Source organism: Protopterus annectens, chromosome 11.part0, assembly GCF_019279795.1.
Source record: "Protopterus annectens isolate FY-2018-M chromosome 11.part0, PAN1.0, whole genome shotgun sequence".
Taxonomy (NCBI): Eukaryota; Metazoa; Chordata; order Ceratodontiformes; family Protopteridae; genus Protopterus; species Protopterus annectens.
In genome coordinates, this window is record NC_056745.1 from 1,374,668,426 (window position 1) to 1,374,694,574 (window position 26,149).

At 42.3% G+C, this 26,149-nt stretch overlaps 1 protein-coding gene across 1 annotated transcript in view; it reads left to right on the plus strand.

Annotated features, from left to right (window-relative positions):
• LOC122815075 overlaps positions 1-26,149 on the plus strand; it is a 3,014,144-nt gene that overhangs the window by 942,545 nt on the left and 2,045,450 nt on the right. Inside the window, exon 59 of the mRNA XM_044087319.1 lies at positions 16,749-16,793. Within this exon, the coding sequence (XP_043943254.1) occupies positions 16,749-16,793 (45 nt within the window). The remainder of the gene's footprint in view (positions 1-16,748; positions 16,794-26,149) is intronic.

A 26,149-nucleotide genomic window follows, 5' to 3' on the forward strand; every position in this document is an offset into this window, starting at 1 on the left:
ACAGTGCAGGCCGCAACTTGAATTAGAAGATGAACACAAGGGTCAATAAATAGAGTAATAAATTATAAACAGGAGAAGGCAAACAAAGATGAAGGAGTAAAAACAAGTGAAAAATATCTTGAATTTGCTCATGGTACCAGCAGTTGGAAAGATTATGATCAGTAAGAAGAATTGGAATATAATGCAGTAAAGACTAAAAAGTAAGTTTGTGGTGCAAGGGCATGGTTAGTTTAACAGAAAGCAGAATACATTTCACAGTGATGGGGAGACTGGTACCATTTAGCAAGGGAGCAGCAGGTGAACAAGGTTAGGAGCTTAATTAAAGTAGTAATAGCAACATGTAGAGAAGTAGTTGATGTATGAAGATGTGAAGTATTCAAAAAAGAAAACTAAGTCTTAGTATGATAGAAAGCTAAGAACATCAGCAATTATAAGGAATAAAATAAACATATTCAAATCAAAAAACATATTGGCAGAGTTGCAGTCCAGTCCATTCATGAGGAAGACAAGGGGAAAGAAATATGTGGTAATGCTGAACTAGGTAAGGAAGTGGTGATATAACTGGTGTTGAAACAGAGGAAAATGTCCCTGATCCAAAACACTGATCATTCATTTCCCAGTTGTCTTGGGAATTGAGCTTTCCTTCACTATTCATCACAGCCTCATTAGCATCATCCAACATCAAAACTTATAGGTCCATAGATTAATGCTAGGCAATCTGTCTAGGTGTTTGAGAAACCATTTGTTTTGTGAAGGAGTATAAGGTCAAAGAGGGTCAGATCTTTCATGGTTCTAAAGAAAAGAGACAGATACCCATTGATGAGTTCATAAGAAACTGAGCACACAGACCAGGATGTTAGTGTGTCCTGATAACTAGGATTATTGAGGCCACTTATCTTTTTAGTTAGGAATCTCTAAGATCTGTGAAGTTGAGTTAGATGTTTAGACAAGGATGTGCCAGAAGGGGCATTATATTCAATAATGGGTCAGACCCTACTCAATTTGGATATGTAAAAGGAACATCATGCCTGTTACACCTGGTGGACTTCTTCAAGACAGTCAACAAGGCCATTGATGAGGGGAAATCTGTGCATACAGCCTACCTAGACTTAGCCAAGGCCTTTGACACTTTCCCCTACTTGGGCATAATTGACAAACACCAACTAGGTATCAACCCATATATCATTAGATGGGTCGCTAACTGGCTCACTGATAGAACCCATATAGTCAAAATAGAGGAATCCACCTCAAACAGCAGACTTGTAACCTGTGGTGTTCCACAGAGATCAGTCCAGAGAACTCTACTGTTTGGAATCTATTTCTCAGAAGTGCAAGCTAAAACTAAAGGTCTATGGCTGACAAAGTTTGCTGATGACTGTAAACTGGGAGTGGTCATAGAATCTCCATACAATGTACAACAAGGGTTTTACACAAACAAATGATTGGGGCTGTGAAGACTGGTAGAGATGGTTGAAGGCTGCCAGTCTAGCCAGATAGAATTTTATACATAATTCTATCATTTGTAAATATGAATGTGAATCACAGGCTTGTTGTCTTAAATGAAAAAAATGCTGCTACAAAAATGTGGCAACAGTGCTTTCTACTGACCTAGTAAAAGTAAAAAAGCATGTTGTGACCCTTTGATCTAAAGTCGTCTCTGGCTGGGCTAGATGAAGGCTTCCTGCATATTGTTTTAAGGCTAAAGTTAATGAACATAATTTACACGTGGAATGTCCTTTGTTGCTCTAAGTGTAAAATAATGTAAATGCAGTTTCTGTCAGCATGGGAACACAAGGAAAGTGTGAAATGATGTAATGTTTTATCAGAACTGCAGTTTCAATTTAAACAGTGAGAACCAGAGATTATTGAGCATTTTTGTCTTGAACATCCAACTCAGCACTTCCTTATGCTCTCTTTATGTAAGTAGTATGTTAGAACTGTGTTTTCTCCTAGAAGTAGCTAGGAATTAGAAAGATTAGACTAAGTGTTTTCCTGTATTCATATCAGAACTTTACTACTGTGTTATTTTAAGTATTTCTGTGTGATCTCTGAACTCTTGACTAGCACTGACTGTTTAGTAGAAAGTATTGTCTTGTGGTTTTAATTATTTATTATTAAATATTTTAAAACCTTTTAACTGTGATGGGTTTGTGTAGAGATAATTTAAGCTCTTTAGAGTACTTGTATGCCTTTGGTAAAACTGTACAAAGCCATTCTAATAAGCATTGCCTGTTTAGTCACATCTACCAATTGGATAATAATATTGCACAGCAATAATTGGACACCCTTTTAAAGGCTTTTGAATAGCTGATAAATATTAGTGGGTGGTGGCAACTGGAACTACTGTATAGTCTGGGAGAAAGGGGCACAGCTGGAAAACCTGTGCCAGCCTTCCCCAGGAGTGTCTTTGTGGTTGTATAAACTCTTATCTCAAAGTGCATGCGTGTGTGTGTGTGTGTGTGTGTGTGTGTGTGTGTGTGTGTGTCAGCTACTTGGGCAGGGACACGAAGCACTGGTTGGACAGAGAGGGTGCAGAGGTTTTAGCTTGCCGACTAGGCTGAGATCTGGACCCTATAACTGTGCCAGTGGGGAGTCTTATTGGGGACCTGGAGAGCAAGGGAGTGACCAGCCCCAGACTGACTGCAATCTATGTGTGCTCTTAAGGGAAATTGCACTTTACTGTGTGTATTTGTTATCCTTTCCCTCCTATATGTGATGCCTTCTCTGGTGTTAATGGTGAGGAACAGGAGAGGCTACTTGATTGCTGGGCCAGGGCACTGGTGTCACATATTAATTGGTAGCAGTGGTTGGGATATCCTCACATATTAATTTTTTGGCAGTGGTGGGATATCCACATCAAATATTAATTCATACGTTCATAGGTAGGTACTAGGCTATCTGCCCAAGGATATTTATAAGCCTAGCCAGAGTGTGTCGGCTTTCGCTGCCCCATTGATTAATTAACTGATTCTCTGTCAAGCAGAGCCAGTGAAGTGATCCCATTGGTGTATTTTCTGTTACCCATTCACTCGTCAAGGTTTCTCTTGAAGAGTGTTAGTGAGGGGCTCTGCCTAATGTAATTTGGAATTTTGTTCCAAAGCATGGGGAGTCTCTGTGACAGGAATCTATCCCTCCAGCATGTTCTATTTATTGTTGTGGTGAGGTTTAGCTCACTAGAGTGCATGGCTCGCATTGACTTAGATTTCTTTAGGGGGAGCATGTCCATCAATTCTGAGTTGGACATGGCTTTGTAAGTCAGGCAGAGATCACCTCTGAGAAGCGATATGCCACTGAGTACAGCCGGAGTTTTTTCAGTCGGGCTGCATAGGATATATGTTTGAGACCAGTAATCCTCTTGGTGAGGTCTTTCCAGCTGCTGGAAGTGTCTTGTGAGGTACATCCCAGATGGGGCATTGTACTCTATGATGGGTCTAATGAATGATGAGTAGAGGGGCACGATAACCTCTTTATTTCTAGAAGCAAACCCTTTAGCAATTAGATGGGCCACATAGAAGGATTTCCTAACTACTTTGGCAATATGATTGTCAAAGGAGAGATTACTATCTACCTGGGTCCCCAGATCTCTTATTACGTCTTCTGTATTAAGGGGGCTGCCACCTATGTGGTAATTCATGGTTATTTTGTTTTTCCCAAATGGATGACTATGCATATTTTTGGCATTTAGCTTGAGGCCATGACTTTGACACCAGGTATCCATCTCAGGAAGGCCCTTTTGGAGGATGTCCGTGTCAGCCAGAGAGTCAGTTATGGCTCCCAGTTTGCAGTCATCGGTAAACATGGGTAGCTATTGTCTTCCTGTGTTTGCCTGTACTTCTGAGAAGTATATGCTGAACAGTAGGGGTCCCAGGACCACGCCTTGTGGGACACCACTTGTGACTGGTTTAGAGTCGGACCTGAAGCCCGCTATTTTTACTGTGTGAGTTCTGTCTGTAAGCCAGTTGGCAACCCATCTCATGACGTAGGGGTTTATGTTCAGGCTGGTGAGTTTTTCTGTAATCCCCAAGTGCGGAATGGTGTTGAAATCCTTGGTGAGGTCAAGGTAGGCTGTGTGAACCACCTTTCCCTCGTCTATGGCCTTGGTGACTGTCTTGAAGACATCAACCAGGTTTAGTAGGCATGAGCTGCCCTTAACAAAGCCGAACTGGGTCGGGTCAAGTGTTTGGAGGTTCCCAATGTCTTTGTTAATGAGTTCCATGATGATGCGCTCCATAGCCTTGCAGACCAGGCTAGTCAGGCTTATGGGGCAATAGTTACCAGGGTCAGTTGTGGCCCCTCCTTTGCGGAGATGAATAACTGTTTTTGTGGACCATTCTATGGGCACATAGCCTGTGGAGAAGCTGAGGTTGAACAGTGTGTTTAGGTGGGGGGTTAGTTCATTCTGTAGTTCGTGCAAGACACAGCCTGGGACACCATCTGGTCCCATTGATGCTGTGTTTTTGGCTTTTGAAAGGGCTGTCTTCACCTGTGCGTCTGTGATTTTTGGGACACTACACTTTTCCAGTATTGTTGTAGGCCCTTTTGGAGGTGAGAGGGGGGTGAAGTTTGCACTGAATCTATCTGCCAGGATGTTGGCAATATCAGTAGGTTCAGTATATCTTGTGCTATTTTGCACTAGTTCAGTGCATATCCGTGAGTTGCCACTTAGATTCTTAACAGAGCTAAAGAAGGCTTTGTGGTTATCTTTTGAATCCTTGGCTATTTTTCTTTCGAAGTTAGCCTTGGATGATTTCATATGGGACCTCAGTTTCTTACTGATACTGATCAGGGATGTCTTTCCTTCTTGGAATTTGTTTTTTTTTTATGAACTAGTTTCCTCCTTCTATTGTATAGCCTGTTTATTGCAGGGGGTCCACCAAACTGGTTTCCTTCTCTTAGAGGAATGAGTCTTGGTTTTTCTAGGCATGGCATGATCCATGCATCCTTGTAGGTGCTCATAGAGCACATTTGTAAAGGTTTCTACATCTTGGGCAGCATTATCCTTTAGCGTGGGGGCTGTGAAACTTACCACCTCTGTCTTAAATAAGGTGAAGTTTGCTTTACAAAAGTTTTTTTTACTGTGGTTTCCTTAGTTGAGGGTGGTGGTGGGGTGTGGACATACAGAGTGATTAGTTTATGGTCTGATCTAACCAGTGAAGGGTTGACCTCCAGTGTGGAACACCTGTCATCCATGTTGGTATGACCAGGTCCAATATGTTTTCACCTCTGGTAGGGGAGTTTACCAGCTGATCCAGGGCATTTGAGTTGATGAATTCCAGGAAGCGCTGGGCCTAGGAATTTGTACTCAAGTAGTTTTCCCAGTGAATGGTAGAGTAATTGAAATCACCCAATATCAGGGTATTTGGTAGGACCTTCATGTTTTCCAGTATCTCCAGAAAGGTGAAGTGGTGGTTCTGGGTCATGGAGGGTGATCTGTAGCAGGCTACAATTTGCATTGCAGATTTGCCCAATGTTAGTTGCACATGGATGATCTCAGAGGTATCTTGCTGCACCACTATCCTGGAGGTGTAGGTATCCTTGATGAATATTGATACACCTCCTCCTTTTGTGTTTCGGTCCGTGTTCTGTGGCCGAAACATGTGATATGAGTTGTAGCCTGGTAGTGCAGGGATGCTCTCTGGAGCCTTGAACCTGGTTTCAGTTACTGCACAGATGTCGACATTCTCCATACTGAGGAGTGCTTCGAGAGCGTGCATTTTGAGATTTAAACTCCTGGCATTGAGTAGCATAACCCTCAGTGTTTTGTTAATTGTGCTGTTTACGTAGGTGGGTTTGACTTTTGAGCCTTGCCTAAAAAAGGCACTATGGGGGCAGCAAGAGCCTTGGCCAGTATTCGAAAGCCTAGGGGTGACAGGTGCAAGCCGTCTCTTGCGAAGCAACATGGCTTGTCGAGCATGTCGTCCCAGGCTGACAGACTCTGGATCCCCTTTGAATGACACCAGAAGCTTAGCCAATTGTTGAAATTGATAATTATTTCTTTATACTGAGGTATCATTCTTGGTGAGAGCAGGATGCTACTCAGGGTCAGGGTCATACCAGTCTGGGTTACATGATCTGAGAGCTCTTCCATGTCTCCTCTCATGTGGTCCAGGGAGGCACATCTCAGGTCATTCTCACCAACATGAACAATGGCAGAATCATATTTGTACTTGTTCTGGAGTGACCTGAGTGCTTGTGTTATGTGGCGGATTCTGGCTCCCGACAGGCAGCTAACAGTAACCTTCTGCTTGTCCAGCCTAGTGAGTGGGATGTCAGTATGCCTGACTATAGACTCACCTATTAATAGTGTGTTAGGTATGTTATTTCGCCTTAAGGGCTGTGATTGTGCGGCACACTGATTTTGTGTTTTATGTGTTGTCTGGTTTGTGACGGGAAGTGCAGGTTGTTTCGGTGTCTGCTTTGGAGGTCTCTGATGTTTTTGCAGGTTTTTATTTAGAGCCTCCGAGTATGATTTTGTGTATTTATGTGTATTTTTTGCCAGTGCTGTTTTAGTAGGTCTGTGTGCGGCTGGAGTTGTGGTGCAAGTGTTAACCTTCTCCTCTTGACTGTCTGTTCCAGTCTTGGGTGGAGACAGTATAGCTTCCAGTTTGGCTGTATAATTGTATCTCTCGCATATGTTAGTGTTTTGTGGTAGGAGGAGAGGGTTGTCTGTGTACATGAGGCAGTTGTAACATTGCCTCAGGATACCCAGATTCACCAGCTGGACTGGAGAGTGCACCTAAAGTTGCCCTTTGGTCATGCCTGAATAGTAGGATGAGCTGCTTAGTCGCTTGGTTGGTGAGGGGTGTATAAAGAGCCTTGCCTGCTGGGCAATCAGTGTCAGGGTATATTAGTGCTTGCTATTAGGTCTGAGAAAGTGCTGGGCTGTAAGATGCTTTTTGAGTGCTTAGTTTGAGAGTTAGACTAGTTTCAAGGGAAAAACTGAAGAGGAGACTTAGTCGAGCCGGGAATAATTTAGCCGTAGCTAACCGGCACTGCCCGGTGCACAAAACTGTGCAAACGCGTTTTTTTATAGTAGGGGAATGAAAGAGATAGAAATTAGCCCAAAATGGCCAATAAACTACTAACGTCTGGGCTGGAACCACTCCTCCAGGGACAGATAGGTTGCTCAAAGCTCCCCTTTCTCACAGGTGAACAGAGTAACGTCCTTGTATCAAGTAAGGTATGGGCAACTCAGAAAATAGTATCACAGCCCTGAATTTAGCACTAGTCTGAAAACTGGACTATACTAGCTTAGAAAGGTGGGAAACAAGGAATATTTTTTTTTTGTTTGTTTTATTTTGAAAAGATAAGGCAAAAACAGTGAAAAATACACTTAAAACAGTTTTGAATGACTACAAATGATCAGAAAAGGCTATCACACTTTAGTGTGTAGCCTACAATAGTTAAACAAATTATTTAAACAAAAAACTTTTAAAAGTGCAGCAGTCAAATAAGTACAATATGTGAAAAAAAACAAGCTTTTAAATCACAATAAATGCTGTAAAATCTGCATTTAGGCGGAAAACAGTTAAGTACAGCAAGAAAGTACAGAAAACTGATACTTAATCTCTCCAAAGTCTCTCTCCTAAGCTGGAAGGCTTGTATCAGTTTAATGCTTTCTAGTGCTACCCAGTAGGTTATTTGCAGGAAAGATGGGAAGCAAGCGCAGATGTGGTCTTTTAAACCAGAAAGTTGAAAGAGACGGACAAACTGTCCAAATGGTCAATAAACTACAATTTCTGGGCCAAGAACCTCTCATCTTGTGGTAAACAGGCTATCTAGTGCTTACCACTCCTACTGATAAGCTAGAAGGCTTTCCTCCAACACAGAAAGGCTTGTGAGGCTCAGAAGCTTACCAACAGTCCTGGATACAGCAACTCTGTATCTGGACTAGGCTAGTTACAGGAAAGGTGGGAAACAAGCACAAGTGCAGCTTTTAAACCAGAACATTGAAAAAGATGGAAAAAACTGCCCAAACAGCCAATAGCTACAATTCCTGGGCCAGGAACCACTCCTTTTGTGGTAGATAGGCGACCTAATGCTTACCACTCCCACTGATAAGCTAGAAGGCTTCCCTCCAACACAGAAAGGCTTGGGGGGCTCAAAAGCTTACAAAGAGTCCTGGAATACAGAAAATCTATACCTGGACTAGACTAGTTACATGAAAGGTGGGGACAAGTACAAACTTAGGCTTTTAAGCCAGCAAGTTGAAAGAGATGGAAAACTGTCCAAACAGCCAAATAAATTACAATTTCTGGGCGGCCAAAACTCACTCTTCCCATGGAGGATAGGCTTCCTAGTGCTTACCACTCCCACTGATAAGCTAGAAGGCTTTCCTCCAACACAGAAAGGTTCGGGGGCTCAGAAGCTTACTAACAGTCCTGGACACAGCAACTCTGTAACCGGACTAGACTAGTAACAGGAAAGGCAGGAAACAAGCACAAACACAGGCTTTTAAATCAGAAGGTTGAAAGAGATGGAAAAGCTTCCCAAACGGCCAACAAACTATAATTTCTGGGCCAGAAACCACTCATCCTGTGGTAGATAGGTTACCTAGTGCTTACCACTCCCATTGATAAGCTAGAAGGCTTTTCTCCAACACAGAAGGGCTTGGGGGGCTCAGAAGCTTACCAACAGTCCTGGATACAGCAAATCTGTACCTGGATTACACTAGTTATAGGAAAGGCAGAGACCAAATGCAAAACGGGCTTTTAACCAGAAAGTAGAAAGAGATGGAAAAACTGCCCAAATGGCCAATGAACTACAATTTCAGGGCCAAAACCCACTCTTCCCATGGTAGATAGGCTACCTAGTGCTTTCCACTCCTACTGACAAGCTAGAAGGCTTCCGTCCAACACAGAAAGGCTTGGGGGGGCTCAGAAGCTTACCAACAGTCCTGGATACAGCAAGTCTGTATCTGGAATTGACTAGTTACAGGAAAGGCAGGAAACATGCTTAGAATTTTTTTTTGTTACAGAAAAGCAGCCAAAACAACAGTAAATACAATTCAAATTGTAGTGCAGGCCACCACACCCGAGTATGTAGCAACACTATGGCAAATACAGTTCAAATAAATGCAATTAAATTAACAAATGACTAAAAAGCAAGTGCAGAAGGCTACTAACAAGCAGTAATAAGTGCAGAGTAAGAGCGAATGAACAGATAGCATGCAGAAGAGCAACTAAGACAGTTACAGTAAAACAGATGAATGATATATATATATATATATATATATATATATATATATATATATATATATATCTTTTTTTTTTTTTTTTGAGGGAAGGAACAGAACAGGATTAAGAGGCTACAGGGGTTGTCCTTCCCAAATTAGTTGGCAAATACTAATTGGCTTGTAGTGGTTTGGGTAGAGTGAATCCTGTAGCTTGTGTACAGTGAGCTTTGAAGGTGTTTTGTACTCTAAATCAGCCATGCAGTGAATACTCGTTCAGATCAGAATTGTTTTATTTCTTTTGTTAACTTAGTTAGTCAGGGTGAGCAGGCAGCATGTCAGCAGAGGATTATGGAAAGCTGACAAGGAGCCAGCTGGCGGAGATGTGCCAGGCTAGGGGACTGGTGCATGGAAACCTGACTAAGGCAGACTTGATTGCAGCCTTGGTTACAGCTGCATCAGAAAACAGCAACCAGGAGGAAAATCAGACTGGCAGTGGAGATATAATACCCTCGGAGAATGGACAACTCAACCTTTCTGCAGTGGACTTAAAAATCCAGCTGGAGCTAAAGAGACTTGAGTTGGAAGCCAGGCATGTGGAATTAGAAGCAGCTGAGAGACTGAAGCATCTACAGAGTAAGGGGAATGAGAAACTGCTATGCCTAGAAGTTGAAGAAAAAGAAAGGCAGAGGCAGCATGAAAAGGAGATGCTGACTCTTCAACAGTCATGGAGGTAATGGGCAAGGGAGTAACTGGACCCCAGAAGCAAAAAAGGTCAGTAAATTTCTTCCGGAGTTTAAAGATGGGGATAATTTTGATAGTTTCATTCATATATTTGAGAGGGTATGTAAGCAGTATGAAGTTGACCAAAGGCTCTGGGTACAGTTCCTGACCCCCTTACTCCATGGTAAAGCTGTAACTGTTGTATCAAAAATGCCTGATGCTGACTGTTTTGATTATACTGCTGTAAAAAAATGTCTTTTAGAATGTTTTAAGCTAACACCTGAAATGTATAGGAAAAATTTCATGAGCATAGACGCAAGGCAGATGAAAGTGCATTTGAATTTATTGATGAATTTTGCACTTATTTCCATAGGTGGGTGAGTGAATGTCAGTTCACCAGTTCTGAAAGGCTGACAGACCTTTTGGTGAAGGAACAAGCCCTTAGCACTTTTCCTGAGGACAAAAGGATCTGGTTAGCTGATAGACAATGTTCTACTTCAGATGAGTTGGGGAAGGAGGGAGACCTATACCTAGCAAGCAGGGCAGCCCTGCACAGGAAGGGGACCCCCAGTACTGGTCATGAGTCTAATGAAACCCATGGTGGGCAGCACAGACTGCCCCAACAGAATCTGCCAGGAGCAGGGGAAGCCACTAGTCCAGGTACACATCCAGGAGCTAGGGTTAAATGTTTTGAATGCAACCAGTGGGGCCATGTGGCATACAGGTGTCCATGGAAGCAAGGTGGGGAACCAAAGGTGAGGGAGCCAGTAAGTGGGAAAGACAAAATGCCAATAGTAGGTTGTCTTGAGACAACAGGGGTACTAAACTACCATCCTGCAGATGTCCTGATAGGGAAGGATTTGGATGAGGCAGTACCATGTGCTTATGCAGTTACACATGGTCAGGATAAGAGACAAGCATGTGGGTCTGATAGCCTGGGGGAGACCCAGACAAACTGCTTACTTGCAGCCAGTACTGGTGAGGTGGTTACTTCAGGGATGGAGCTACTCTGCAGCAGTGAGACTGAAGGTGAGCCACAGCTGTTTGTGGGTATTGATGTTCCCTCAGAGAGAGAGTGACTGCAAAGGTAGAGGTGAGTAGTAGTATCCAGGCTGACAGTGAGGCACTACTGTCAGAGGATGCCAAACTTTCTGTGGAAGGGGAGCTGGGAAGAGTCACAAGGAGAGAGTTGAGACAGGCTCAGGTCTCAGACCCTACATTGCAAGGCCTGAGGCAGGTAGCTAGGGAGGCACCTGATTCTCAAGGAAAGGGGGAATCTGCATATTGGGACAAAGGGTTACTATACAGAAAGTGGACCCCTGAGAGAGGGATAGAAGGTGAGAGAGTGCAGCAGTTGGTATTGCCTAGAGCCTACCATCTGGCGCTTCTAGCCATAGCCCATGATATTCCCTTTGCAGGTCATACTGCCATAGAACATACAAAGAGGCATATTATGCAGAACTTTTATTGGCCTGGAATTTCCAGAGATGTAACAGCATACTGCAGGACCTGTGAGCAGTGCCAAAAGGTAGGAAAAGTAGGAGACAATGTGAGAGCTCCTTCGATGCCTTTGTCTGTAATTGAGGAGCCATTTCAGAGGGTAGGTATGGATATTGTGGGTCCTCTGAGTACCGCAAGTTCCACAGGGGAAAAAGTATATCCTAGTGGTAGTGGATTATGCTACACGATAACTTGGGCAGTGGCTTTGTCCTCCATTGAGGCAGAGAAGGTGGCAAATGCTTTATTAGAGATTTTCAGCAAGGTAGGTTTCCCAAACGAAATACTGTCTGACAGAGGTGCCAATTTCATGTCAGACCTGCTGGCTTGTCTGTGGAAGTCCTGTGGGGTGAAGCACATGAAGACCGCCCCCTACCATCCCCAGACTAATGGTCTTGTTGAGAGGTTAAACTCTGCAATCAAGTCCGTGCTACAGGCATTTGCAGATCAGTTTAAGAGGGAGTGGGACAAATATTTGCCCCTTCTGTTTGCTTACTGAGAGGTTCCCCAGGAATCCACAGGTTTTTCACCCTTTGAGTTGCTGTATGGGCATAGCGTAAGGGGACCTCTAGACTTAATTCGAAATGATTGGGAAGGTGAGTGTGAGTCTCATAAGGAGTCTGTTGTGGCATACATCCTAAACCTCAGGACAAGGCTCAGTGAACTCATGGGAGTGGCCCAGGAGAACCTGGCAGAAGCCCAACAACAGAAAAAGGTGTGGTATGACAGGAATGCTCGAGCAAGAGAGTATGCTGTGGGGCAGCAGGTAATGGTTCTCATTCCTGTCAGACACAACAAGCTGCAAGCAGTTTGGGTGGGTCTCTACAAGGTGGTAAGAAAGGTAAATTATGTTAATTACATGGTGGAACTGCTAGGTAGATGGCAGGACCACAATTTGTACCATGTTGACATGATGAAACCTTACCATGATAGGGAGGCCCTTGTGTTGAGCATTTGCAGTGGATTGCAGGAGGAGTCTGAGGGAGATCTGGGGACTGATCTCCTCAATGAAGCTCGGGCTGACACCTCAATGAAAAGGGGTAACAATGTCCCAGCAGCTATCTCCTACCCTGGTCAGAGAAATCTGAGCAGTGTTGCAGGAATTTGGGGACATGTTCACTGGAAAACCAGGGTGCACTCACCTAGTGAGCACCAGGTGGATACAGGACCCCAACGGCCTATTAGGCAGGCTCCTTATAGGGTGCCTGAGAGAGTCAAACAGACTTTGAGGGAGGAGGTACTGGAGATGTTGGAACTAGGGGTGATTCAAGAGTCCAACAGTCCCTGGGCATCCCCAGTGGTGCTGGTGTCAAAGAAGGATGGCAGCACCAGGTTCTGTGTGGACTACAGGAAATTAAAGAGTCAGATGCGTACCCCATGCCTAGGAAAGATGAGGCCCTAGAGCAGCTGGGTGGGGCTAAGTATCTTACAGCCATTGATATTACCAAGGGTTACTGACAGGTGCCCTTGACTCCCAGTGCGAGAGAGAAGTCAGCCTTTGTAACTCTTTTTTGCTTGTATGAGTTCACAAAGATGCCCTTTGGGATGAAGAATGCCCCAGAGGCTGGTAGATCATATCCTAGTAGGAGCCAGAGGGTTTGCCATCTACAGCCATTCCTGGCCAGAGTGCCTTCAGCATGTCAGGGAGGTGCTGGGCAGAGTACAGAGGGCAGGTCTGACCATTAAGCCGAGCAAATGTCAGGTGGGTATGGCAGAGGTCTCCTACCTAGGACAGAGAATGGGGAGTGGTAAGATAAGGCTAGAACCTGCCAAAGTGAAAGCCATTCAGGCATGGTCTGCACCTGTTACTAAAAAGCAGGTGGGGGCATTTTTAGGGACAGCAGGGTACTACAGAAAGTTCGTCCCCAGTTATAGTACCATAGCTGCTCCCCTCACAGACCTGACAAGGAAGAACAAGCCAGATAAGGTAGTGTGGACCCCAGCATGTTAAAGAAGCTTTGTGAGGACCCCCTGTGTTAGCCAGTCCAGATTACAGCAAATAATTTGTTGTGCAGGTGGATGCTTTGAACCATGGAGTGGGGGCTGTACTTAGCCAGATTTCTTCAGAGGGAGAGGAGCACCCATTGGTTTATCTCAGTCATAGGCTCCAACCCAGGGAGGAATGCTATGCAGCTATAGCAAAGGAATGTCTACCAATAGTGTGGGCATTGCAGAAACCTCAGCCTTATCTTTATGGAAGGAAATTCACTGTTATGACAGATCACAACCCCCTAACATGGTTAAACAGAGCTGTCCAGCAAAATGCTAAGTTGCTAAGATGGAGCCTAGAGTTGCAAGCATATGATATGTCAGTGCAGCACCACAGTGGGGGTAGCAATGCCAATACAGAGGGGTTGTCAAGACAGGGAATGGGGTAGGTATACTCAGATAGACCTAACCCTCTCAAACAGTGTTTTTCAAAGGTCACTTGAAAAACTTAAATGAGTTCTCCGGGAGGGGGGGATTTGAAGACTGGTAGAGATGGGTGAAGGCTGCCAGCCTAGCCAGATAGAATTTTATACACAATTCCATCATTAGTAAATATGAATGTGAATCACAGGCTTGTTGTCTTAAATGAAAAAAATGCTGTTACAAAACTGTGGCAACAGTGCTCTCTACTGACCCAGTAGAAGCATGTTGTGACCCTTTGATCTAAAGTTGGCTCTGGCTGGGCTAGATAAAGGCTTCCTGCCTGTTGTTTTAAGGCTAAAGTTAATGACCAAAATTTACATGTGGAATTGTCCTTTTTTGCTCTAAGTGTAAAAGAACGTAAATGCAGTTTCTGTCAGCCTGGGAACACCAGGAAAGTGTGAAATGATGTAATGTTTTATCAAAACTGCAGTTTCAATTTAAACAGTGAGAACCAGAGATTGTTGAGCATTTTTGTCTTAAACTTCCAACTCAGCACTGCCTTATGCTCTCTTTATGTAAGTAGTTTGTTAGAACTGTGTTTTCTCCTAGAAATAGCTAGGAATTAGAACAATTAGACTAAGTGTTTTTTTCTGTATTCATATCAGAACTTTACTACTGTGTTATTTTAAGTATTTCTGTGTGATCTCTGGACTCTTGACTAGCACTGACTGTTTAGTAGAAAGTATTGTATTGTGGTTTTAATTATTTATTATTAAATATTTTAAAACCTTTTAACTATGATGGGTTTGTGTAGAGATAATTTAAGCTCTTTAGAGTACTTGTATGCTTTTGTTTAAACGGTACAAAGCCACTCTAATAAGCTTTGACTGTTTAGTCACATCTACCAATTGGATATTAATATTGCACAGTAATAATTGGACACCCTTTTATGGGCCTTTGAGTAGCGGATAAGTATTAGTGGGTGGTGTCAAGTGGAACTACTGTATAGACTGGGAGAAAAGGGCACAGCTGGAGAACCTATGCCAGCCTTCCCCAGGAGTGTCTGTGTGGTTGTATAAACTCTTATCTCAAAGTGCATGTGTGTGTGTGTGTGTGTGTGTGTGTGTGTGTGTGTGTGTGTGTGTGTGTGTGTGTGTGTGTGTGTGTGTGTGTTTCTGTGTGTGTGTGTGTGTGTGTGTGTGTGTGTGTGTGTGTGTGTGTGCGTCAGCTACTTGGGCAGGGATACAAAGCACTGGATGGACAGAGAGGGTGCAGAGGTTTTAGCTTGCCGACTAGGCTGAGATCTGGACCCTGTAGCTATGCCAGTGGGGGGTCTTATTGGGAACCTGGAGAGCAAGGGAGCGACCAGCCCCAGACTGACTGTGATCTCTGTGTACTCTTAAGAGAAATTGCACTTTACTGTGTGTATTTGTTATCCTTTCCATCCTATATGAGATGCCCTCTCTGGTGTTAGTGGTGAGGATTGAGGCTTATTGATTGCTGGGCCAGGGCACGGGTGTCACAGAGGCCAAAGTCGTGGCCTTAAACTCAGTGCAAAAAAATGTATTATCATCCCTTTCTGTAAGAGTGATATTCCTGCTAATTACCACATCAGTAACAGAACCCTAAGTATGTACCCAGTGGTGAGAGACCTGGACATACAGGTTGACAGGAACCTTATCTGTGATCACCATGTCTCCACAGTGGTAAGAAGGGCATTCTATATTGCTCATCTCATAAGTAAAGGCATTGCCTCCAAAAAAAAAAGTTATAATCTCCCTGTACTCTTCCCTAATCAGGCCAATAACTGAGTACACTGCCCCTTTTGGTATATACCTTTCTAAGCACCTGCAGCAATTCGAAAAATCACAAAGGTGCCTCACAAGAAAAATTGAAGAGCTTCAGCATCTGTCCTATGCACATCGTCTGAAATCACAGTCATTTTATTCTGTTTCATACAGACTACTCAGAGGTGATCTCTGCCTTGCAAAAAGGTGATCTTTGACCCTGCTTTATTGGAAATGCTGTGTATCCTTAAGTCAAATGGTGCATTGGTTACTCACTCTAATGACCTTAACCTGGTATGTGACATTAATAGAACCTTCAAGGGACAGATTTGTCTCCCAGAGGTTATCACACATTCGGAACAGACTCCCGCTTCATATTAAGCAGAGTACCTCATTAGCCCTCTTCCAATTTAATCTGGACGATTGTATGGGTAACTGTAAATTCACCCGAGGGGTTTTACCTATGTCTCTCTTGGACAGGGATGATAGGTGCTGATCATGGAAATAAGGGTAAAACTTGGCTAGGCTTGTAAGGGCCCTAGGGTCATTAGCCTAGTAACCTCCTATGATCCTATGATGTTGTAGAAATAAAGGAAAATTGAGACTTTGTTGCATCTAGAAGAGATGCCTTTGGAAATTAGATGAGTAAGTTCAAGCCTATAGCTGCTATTTGTTCTGAGTTTTTCTAACTAATTCACCTCCTGTTGTTTCCATTTGCTCATTGTACTTTCGTCTTTATGTGGGTGATTGCCTGTTGTATAAAAAACTTCATTGATCAGGCTGGTGCTTTAAAAGTACTAAATCATGATGTATTGAGCTTGTTGGACTCTTGTTGCACCAAACAGGTTTTATTTGTACATCATATTTGTTTCATCTAGTTTTCAACCTGCTGCACTAATTGGATTTTGTTACTATCTACTATTTCTTCATTCAGGTTTGAAGCAAAGAGCAGGTATTATAGATTCACATTGCTGGATCTTGATGTGAATCAATCAATTAAGATCATACATTTAGATTTTGCATTTCATGAGTTTAAAGAGTCATTTTAGTTTTTCTATCAAATATTCTAAAAACAAATCATACTACAGTAGCATTAATATATTGGAACATTTTATTGAGAAGCATAAAGCACCTTTAAAACAAGATTTTAATTCATTATCATCAGTGTATTTTGTATTTAAGAAATATATTCATGGTAAAAATATTTTGCTTTTTAGGGTAAGCCAGGAATTGAGGGGAAGCATGGACATCCAGGAAGAGATGTAAGTGGAATATATAACAAGAATTATGTTTTGCATCATTCTGATCTATAATTCTGCCTGGAGTAAGAATTACCCTTGTAAGGAAGTTAAGGATCTGAGGTTTTATTTGAAGCACTGATAAAGGAAGTTCCAATAGGCACAGTATTACAGCCATGCAAAAAAAATGTATATATTCGCATTGCTTTTGAAAGCCAATTATCAATGTCATTGTTTTAGGTCTTACCTGAGATATTAAATAAAATGTAGTAAACTGAAGTTCCTCATAACATGAAAAAAAACAGTATGTTCAACTTTAGTGATTATTTTTTTTTATTTATTTTCTGTGTTAGCTCAGGTGTGGAACATTTCTTTGTATTTGTCCTTTATAAATTCTCAAAAATTACATATGTAAATCTCCATATTTATGTGATACAGAGTTGCTGACATTCTGTCTCCCTTCTATCTCTCTTCTCTCCCTTTTTCTGTCCAAACATGTGCGCACGTCTCTTTCTATAGAATGTATCTCTCTCTCTCTCTCTCTCTCTATATTATATATATATATACACACACTATCACCTACCTGTCACCATCTCCTTTGTATACAACAGTTGTTAGTTTACAGATGTTGTTTTTCAAGTGGTCAACACAGCATTACATCTGAATGAGATTTCTATATTCCAAGACAGTGAAAATTCTGCCCTCAGATATAAGACTTTATATTGCAGCTGTACAACAAACTGAATAGAAATTCATTGCCTGTAGTCACTGACTGTATTTCATATCCTCTGGTCCCTTGCTTTGTCACTGTATCTTTATTGTAAGTAAACAAGATAATATATGGCCTTAAACATCTATCAAAGGGTGACATGTTTGATAACTCAGTGTTTGTATTGTACGGTCCATTCATTCATTCATAGGTTCATAGGTTCATAGGTACTTACTAGACTATTGGCCCTAGGGCCTATATAAGCCTAGCCAAAAATGTACCTTGGCTTTCGCTACCCAAGAAAAGTATTTTCCTGTGCCCCTGTCGAGTAGAGCCACAGAAGTGATCCCTGGGGTGAATTTCCTATTTCCTATCCAATCATCAAGATTTTTTCTTTTAGAGTGCTAATGAGGAGCTCTGCTTGACATAGATAGGTAGTCTGTTCCAGAGTATGGGAAGTCTCTGGGACAGGAATCTATCCCTCCAGCATGTTCTGTTTATTGTGGTGACAAGGTTTAGATCCCTAGAGCGTGTAGCTCGGAGGGATTGGGATTTCTTTAAGTGGAGCATGTCCAACAGCTCTGGGTTTGACATAGCTTTGTATGTTAGGCAGAGATCGCCTCTGAGTAGGCGATATGTGACGGAGTAAAGCTGGAATTTTTTGAGACGGTCTGCATAGGGCATCTGTTTGAGGCCAGTAATCCTCTTTGTGAGGTATTTCTGTGGCCTTTCCAGTTGTTGTAGATGTCTTGTGAGGTACATACCAAAAAGGGTGTTGTACTCTATAATGGGTCTAATGAGTGATGAGTAGAGGCAAATAATGACCACTTCTTTTCTGGATGAGAAACCTTTTGTGATGAGGTGTGCCACGTAGAAGGATTTCCTGACCAGTGTGGCAATGTGATTATCAAAGGAGAGACTACTGTCCACCTGTGTCCCATGGTCACTTATCACATTTTCGGCATTAAGTAGACTACCAGCTATGTGGTAGCTCATGTGTACAGAGTTTTTACCAAAGGGGATGACAATACACTTTTTGGCATTGAGCTTCAGGCCATGGCTTTGACACCAGGCATCTGTCTCAGTGAGGTCCTTTTGTAGTATGTCCACATCATTAGGAGTTTCGATTATGGCTCCTAGTTTGCAGTCATCTGCAAACTTTGTTAGCCAAAGACCTTCTGTGTTAGTCTGTACTTCAGAGAAGTAGATACCAAACAGGAGAGGACCCAGGACCGAACCCTGTGGTACTCCACTTTTCAACTGGTCTGAACTCGGATTTGGAGTCTGCTGCTTTCACAGTGTGGGTTCTGTCTGTGAGCCAGTTGGCAACCCATCTTGTGACATAGGGATTTATACCTAGTTTAGTGAGCTTGTCTATAATTCTATAGTGGGGGATGGTGTTGAAAGCCTTGGCGAGATCTAGATTACCCTCGCAGTTTTGCTTTGATTAGTGCTAGAGTGGCCTTGTTTCAGTCTGCACACCACTTTGCATTCATTAAAGAAAACACCCTCTCAGGGAAGGCATTGCTGCCTGGTAATGACAATGTGGCTGATACAATCTTAGGTTCATAGGTAGGTAGTAGGCTATCGGCCCTAGGGCTTATACAAGCCCAGCCAAAAAGGTACCCTGGCTTTTGCCACCCAAGAAAATTATTTTCCTGTGCCACTGTCGAGCAGAGCCACAGAAGTGATCCCTGGGGTGAATTTTCTATTTCCTATCCAATATAGGCTCATAGCTAGGTACTAGGCTACCGTGTTCATTGGAAAAGTTGCACTATCATGGGCACCTGCAAAAAATTCCTGCCATTTAGTGCATGGAGTAGCAGTTGAATTAGCAACAATATTGGACAAAGCATGCCTTGCTGCACAAAACTCATTATAAAGCATGATTGAATCGATGTCCTTTGTTGTCAGGCCCATGACAGTGCTTGCATTTCAAAAGGATTGAAATGCTACTTCTGTATTTAGAGATATTTGATCCATCACACACGCAATGCTGCCATCTGAGAAATTGAACCATTTGTTCAGGTATGCCAAAGACTTTTCTAGAGCTGCCAAAAAATTGTGTTGCAAGATGCACTGTATGAGGTTATATGTCCTCATTCTCAAGTATAGTTTGTGCTTTGTGTCCGAAAAATATATCAGTTATGCATGACTCAATTTTAGTTTTCAGTTGCAGCATTACAGGCAAGAGCTAAAGCAATGTAAAATCTTGCCTCTCCACTTTCTGGACCGACACCTCAAACAAATTGCAAATGTTCTGGACAAAACATACGTATTCTTTTTAATGTTTGCCTCTACTGCTTCACAGTTTTGCATATTATTTTCTATTCCCAGATGCATACGAACTCTCTTTGGGCAGTCTTCACTGAGAAATGCAAAGTAGGACACAATGGCAGGCCATGAATCAAGTAATCTGTCAGTAACTGGACCCAGAGACAACCATCTTGTTGGTACATGCCTCAACAACTTGAGATATTCTAAGCACACAAAGTCAAAAAAAATGTTGCAACTGGGCTCTCCTATTAGCAGATACACTGAAATGACTGTAAATGCTGGAAACCATTGTTTCTACATCACAATCAAGTTCATCAATTAATTTTTTCAAGGCACTGTGTATCACATGAGCATTGCAGTTTGTCTTCAGAATATTACTATTTCTTTTCAACAGCTCAGTAAACACAGACTGCTTTGCACCATAGCTCACACTTGTGTTATCAGCTGAATAAGAAGACATGCATGCAATATCAAGGACATTATCTGAAAGAACTTTAACTAGCATGCCTGCGATAGAGGTAGAATGCTCGTCATTCAGCTCAACAAAGTCTAAAAGCTTTTTACTTAAACCAGTTTCAACAGTAAAATATTGAATGCAGACAGGAAACATTTTTCTGTTCTTGAGATTAGATGCATCAGTTGACACAGAATATCGAATAGAATTGTCACCAGTAATGTCTTTCATAAAGGACTCCACTGACTTTGGGCCAAGGACATCAGTCACCAGTGCTTCTGCTTTTGCGTGACCACATTGTGTCTTTCTAACAGTAGCTGAGTCTTGATATAACAAATGGTCCAGTTTAGCACCACAGTCAGCAGCATTGTGAGAGATGTGGTGACGTATAGTGTGGTAAACACGCACGAGTTCTGCAACCGTTGCCTACGTGTCAACTCCTGTTACTGTCGTTGACTTCTTCTTGAAAAAAATATCAATGGCAGCAGTGTTTGCAGCAATCTGAGCGTTCTGATGACTTTTCGAACAGCTATGATTTACTGTGTCACCTTTTCCACCATAAGCAACCGAAACCTCCTTCTTACACAGTGTGCATTCAGCTGTGAAGACATTGCCCTGAAATTTTTCACAGCAGGAAAATTCTGTCTGCCATTCTTGATGATACTGTGACAACCTCTTTGCTTTTTAGGTGGAGGAGTGTTTGGCAAATCATTACATTCTCCGTCAATTTCTGCGCTACTCGTGCTACCTTCAGTTGCATAACTTGTATCCATTTCCAGTGAACCCACAAGTAGATCAGCTAACAATATCAGACTGTGTAACTGCTATGCAAAAACATTGCTTCAGACTACAACATCAGGTTTTAGTAAGGGTGAAGCATCCATTTGACAAAGGGGAAGTTGTGGAAAGTCCCGCACTTCACGCAAACTCTTCGTTAAGACCCTATAGCCTCACGCTCTTACTCACGCGGTTCTACTTTCTAGCCAATGAGCTTTCCCAGGGCTGTCTTTCTCCAACTACTGTAAGCTTATTTGCAGCATCCTTGGAATGCCTGCTCAGCCAGATACAACAATGACAGTGTCACCCTGTTATAATATGTTTAACACAAATGCGCATTTATGTGCCTGAGAGAACATTCAGGTTTTTACAAAGCAGTCTAGTCCAGATCTTATTTTCAGTGCACAATCGACTCTGCTTCTGCTATCCCCATTGCAAATCCCAATTCACTATAGGCATTAATAATGTGCACTTTTAGAGTACATCTGGACAAACGGTACATTTTTCAGTCAGCCTCGTTACAACAATTCATACACAGTCACCTGATGACCCAATATATCCTAATAAAACATCTAATTTTGGAAGATAATGATATAATACACACTCACAAGCATAATACTGTGGACACGTTTTGAAAAAAAAAACAAAAAAACAGTAAAATTGTGCACAAAACTGAATCACCTAGTAGATTAGTTCTGATTTGGAGGCAAAGAATAAAGTTCACTCAAGGTAGCTCTGTACCCCTCACTATAGCAATTACGAAGGCAATTTTTTCTAACTTAAAAATCCGTGACGCAGACAGTTGGTTAGCAGTAAGAACTTATCCTTGACAACTTAAAAAAGTGTCAGTTATGTTTGAATACAAATTACAGTCATATGAAAACAAGTAACTTTAGTACAGAAGGTGCAGGTGCAGTCAAAAAATAACTCATTGTTAACCAGGTTTTTATATTTAATAAGTAACCAAACACGTAAATAAATGCATAATAATGAAATAATCGCTTGCTGACTGTTTCAGTGCTGTCAGAATGACCATTGCTGCAAGTGAGCTTGCAGATGTTTCTTCTAGGCTAAGCATTTTTTGTCTGCAAAAATAATAAACAATAAATTGAAAAAAAAAAAAAGTCAAATGCAAATCAGGTTTCCCGTGATACACTGTACAATGAAGTGCGAGTGTGACGAGGTTAGTTTTGTCCACACCCACGCTGCTCAAGTTAAAAATAAAGACTAGTGTTTTCTGCTGTGCACATATGTTTAGCAGCTTGGGTGAGGACCTGAGGTTAACGTCTGGCACACTTCCATCCTTAGGACACGCAGTACAAACAGAAGAAAACAAATGAACTAGTTTTGACACCAGCAAGTTAAAGGAGACACTTGCTTAATATGCTGTATCTTCAACTCACAAATCCCCTACCTGGCTACCCCTGACTTACTTCTTCAGAAAGCTGTGTTAACCTTATATGCTTTATGTCACACAAACGTATATGTAAGACTGTATAGGCAGAGCAATGCGTTTATACGTTACTACCTTACCTTTCGGCAAACTGAGTGCTCAGTTTCTGTGGTAGACTTCCCATCACTGAGGGTTACAACCAGGAACAGCTACTTTGTACAAGAGCCCCAAGCATCATTACACTGCAGAAATATTCTGCTAAAAAAACAGGTTCCAGATCCGGACGGTCACGGTGCAGATGCGCCACTGCATCTCAGGTTATTATGGCTGGGCTGGCTGCCTTTAGTCTTTTGCTGGTTTTACATTTTTCTCAAGTAAACAGCATTATAAGTGGATAATATAATGTGTCAATTATCACACTGTTATTCATTTCATTGGAACAAGTTACCAATGCTGCTGACAGGTTGTTGCGCTGGCGAGTAAGAACACCAGCCAGCAGACTGGGCTCCTCCATGACAGGCTCAGTTGTAATTTTGTAAAGGAACAGCTTACATGCATGACAAATGGGCCTATAGGGCTGTCAGCAAATTGCAGTGGGAATTGAGGTCTAATGATTTGGGCGAGATGGTGTGGGCAGGCAACCACAGTTCTGATGTTGATATCACTTGACTTACCGCACATTACTTAAACAGTGATTATGAGAAAACTTAGTAAGTTATAGTAACTTGTGCTAAGCTGTGCCAAAACAGGACATATGGTGTCCTGGGAAAGTCCTTCCCACGACACAGGACACAGATGGCCAAATTCAGGACATCCTGGGAAGAACAGGATGGTTGGCAACCCTAGACTATATGCTAAAATGTGTCTCTCTGTAACTTGTCATTGCATTCTGAATGTTACAAGGTAAGGTAACCATAAATAACCTCACAATATTTGCTGTCAAACTCATAAGATGTAAACATAGGCGCATGCTATGTTGTTAATTTTGTTATTATCAATACCCCCCCAGTCCATTCATCCATCTATCCATCCATCCACAACCCCTGAACTCTGAAGCTAAGGTTTATACCACTTAGTGGCTAGCCCTGCCGTGGTAGCTCTTCCACACCACACACTTGCACACCAACTTACATCTCTGGCCAATTTAGAGTGTCCAATTTTAGAGTGTCCAATTCACCTACTGCATGTCTTTGGAATGTGGGAGGAATCCAGAGAACCTGGAAGAAACCCACACGAAGACAGGGAGGACATGCAGGTTCTGCACAGATGGCACCTCAGCTGAGAATTGAACTGGGAAACATCTTGATGTGAAGTGACAATGATATCTGCTGTGCCACTGTGCTGCCCAAACAACCCCCTAGTCACTTCGCCTTATATTAATTCTGGACTGTATTATGTACGTATCTAAAAGTGCATTATAATTTTGTTTTAGTTTCATTACACGCTTGTTCAATGAGCTTATTACAGTTCAGCTTATTAGTTACTTATTAGTTACTTAGGATCATAGGATCATAGGAGTTTACTAGGCTATCAACCCAGTGGTCATTTCAAGCCTAGCCATTTCATCCCAATATAATACCATTAATATGCACATCAATACCCAGGATTGTATTTAGTAATGAGTGCCCATGTCCAGGAGGGTTGTGGACGCTATCCCATCCACTCATCCAGGTTCCTTTTGAACATTGTCATAGAGGTGTTCTGCTTCACATGAATTAGTAGCCTATTCCAAAGACCCAGCAGTTTCTGGGAGACAAATCTGTCCCTGCAGCATGTCCTACTTAAGTTGCAGGCCATATTTAGGTCCCTGGAATGTGTAGCTGTAGTCCTGTTTGATTTATGGATGTGCAACAAGTGTATTAGGTTTGTGTCTGAGATTGCTCCATAAGCCAGGCATAAGTCTCCCTGAAGAAGTTTATACAGTACAGAGTATAGTGACAGGGACTTTAGTCAGTCTGTGTAGGTCATGTGCTGTAGTCCCTTGATCTTCTTTGTTAGAACCCTCTGAGGTCTCTCCAATTGATACAGGTGTTTTCTACAGTACAAGCCAAACAGGGTGTTATGCTCAATTATGGGCCTGATTAGTGATGAGTATAGAGGGGTTGTATGATACATAGAAGCAATCCTTACTACAGTAGACACATGGTCGTCAAAGTTAAGGTCACAGTCAATTTGTGATCCTAGATCACTAACCACTTCATAGGTATTTAGGGTATTGTTGTTGATTTGACAGTGGAAAGGGACATTGTTTTTTCCAAGGGGAATGATGATATATTTCTTTGCATTTAGTTTGAGACCGTGACTAAGACACTAGTTGTTGGTCATCTTAAGACTCTCCTGAAGTATACTAGCATAATTTGGGGATTCAGTAATTGCACATAGTTTGCAGTCACCTACATACTTGGTCAGCCACAACCCTTTAGTTTTGTCCTGAACTTAGGAGAAGTATATTCCAAACAATAGGGAGTCCAGCACTGACCCTTGAGGCACCCTTATGGTGACAGATCTGCTGGTTGTGAGCAAGATGGCAACCCATCTTACAACAAAGGGGTGTACATTCAATTTGCTAAGTTTATCGGTAATACCTGAGTGTGGGATTGTGTCAAAAGCCTTTGTCACGTCTAGGAATGCTGTGTACACAAATTTGCCCTTATCGATGGCCCTGGTCACATTTCTGAAGAAATTCACCAGATTTAACAGGCAGGATCTGCCCTTGATGAAGCCAAATTGGGTTGGATCCAGGGTTTGCAGGTCACTGATGTCTTTATTTATGAAGTCCATAATGATGCATTCTATGGCCTTACAAATGAGGCTGATCAGACGTATGGGTCTATAATTCCACAGGTCTATTGCTATGCTACCATTGAAGATGGGAATAACTGTTGTGTTCTCCATTCCACAGGAACAAAGCCTGTGGTTAGGCTATGAATGAAAAGGTACTTAATGGTGATGCTAGCTCATGTTTTAGCCTGTTTAGAAGCAGCATGGGATGTCATCTGGTCCCATATAGGCTGTGGTTTCTGCCTTGGACAAGGCTTTAATGACATGCTCTTCAGATATGTAGGGTTGGGGGGGAGTTGGGGGCAAGGTTTGTGAAAGGTTTGGCTGGGATAAGGGAGTGACATTTTCACCAAACATCCACTAGCAGGTTTGCTATCTCTGCGGGGTCAATTTGTGTGATACTGTCAGTCACAAGTTCAGCACATGTTTGGGACCTACCTTTTAGGTTAGGTATGTAGCTGCAAAAAGCCTTAATGTTATCCTTGGCTGTGCTTGCTAAGTTTTATTCAAAGATGCCCTTAGAGGATTTGACATGTTGAACTATTTGCCTGTTGAGACTGTGGAGGGTGCTTTTCCATTGCTGGGGCTTTGTCTTTGTTTTCTTGGACAGCAACTTTTTGCATTCATTGTAAAGTTTGTTGATGTTGGATGTCCACCATAGAGGCTTGCTTTTACTTGGGGATCTGGCTTTGAATATTTTTGGAACAGCTGAGTTTATGCATTTATACAAGTAATTGAAAAGAGCTTTAGTGTAAGCTTCGGTGTAGTTACCACTTCCAGCTGGAGGTTCAGCTTGGAATGCATTTATGCCTTCCCCTAGGAGGGTATAGTTTGCCTTGGTAAAATTTTTTACTTTGACTTCACCCTTTGTGAGTTCTGCTGTTAGCTCGAAGGTGACTGATTTGTGGTCATAATTAACTAATGAGGGTCCAACAGGTGCTGCAGTGCATCTATTTGACATGTTAGTGAGGACTAGATCTAGTATGTAT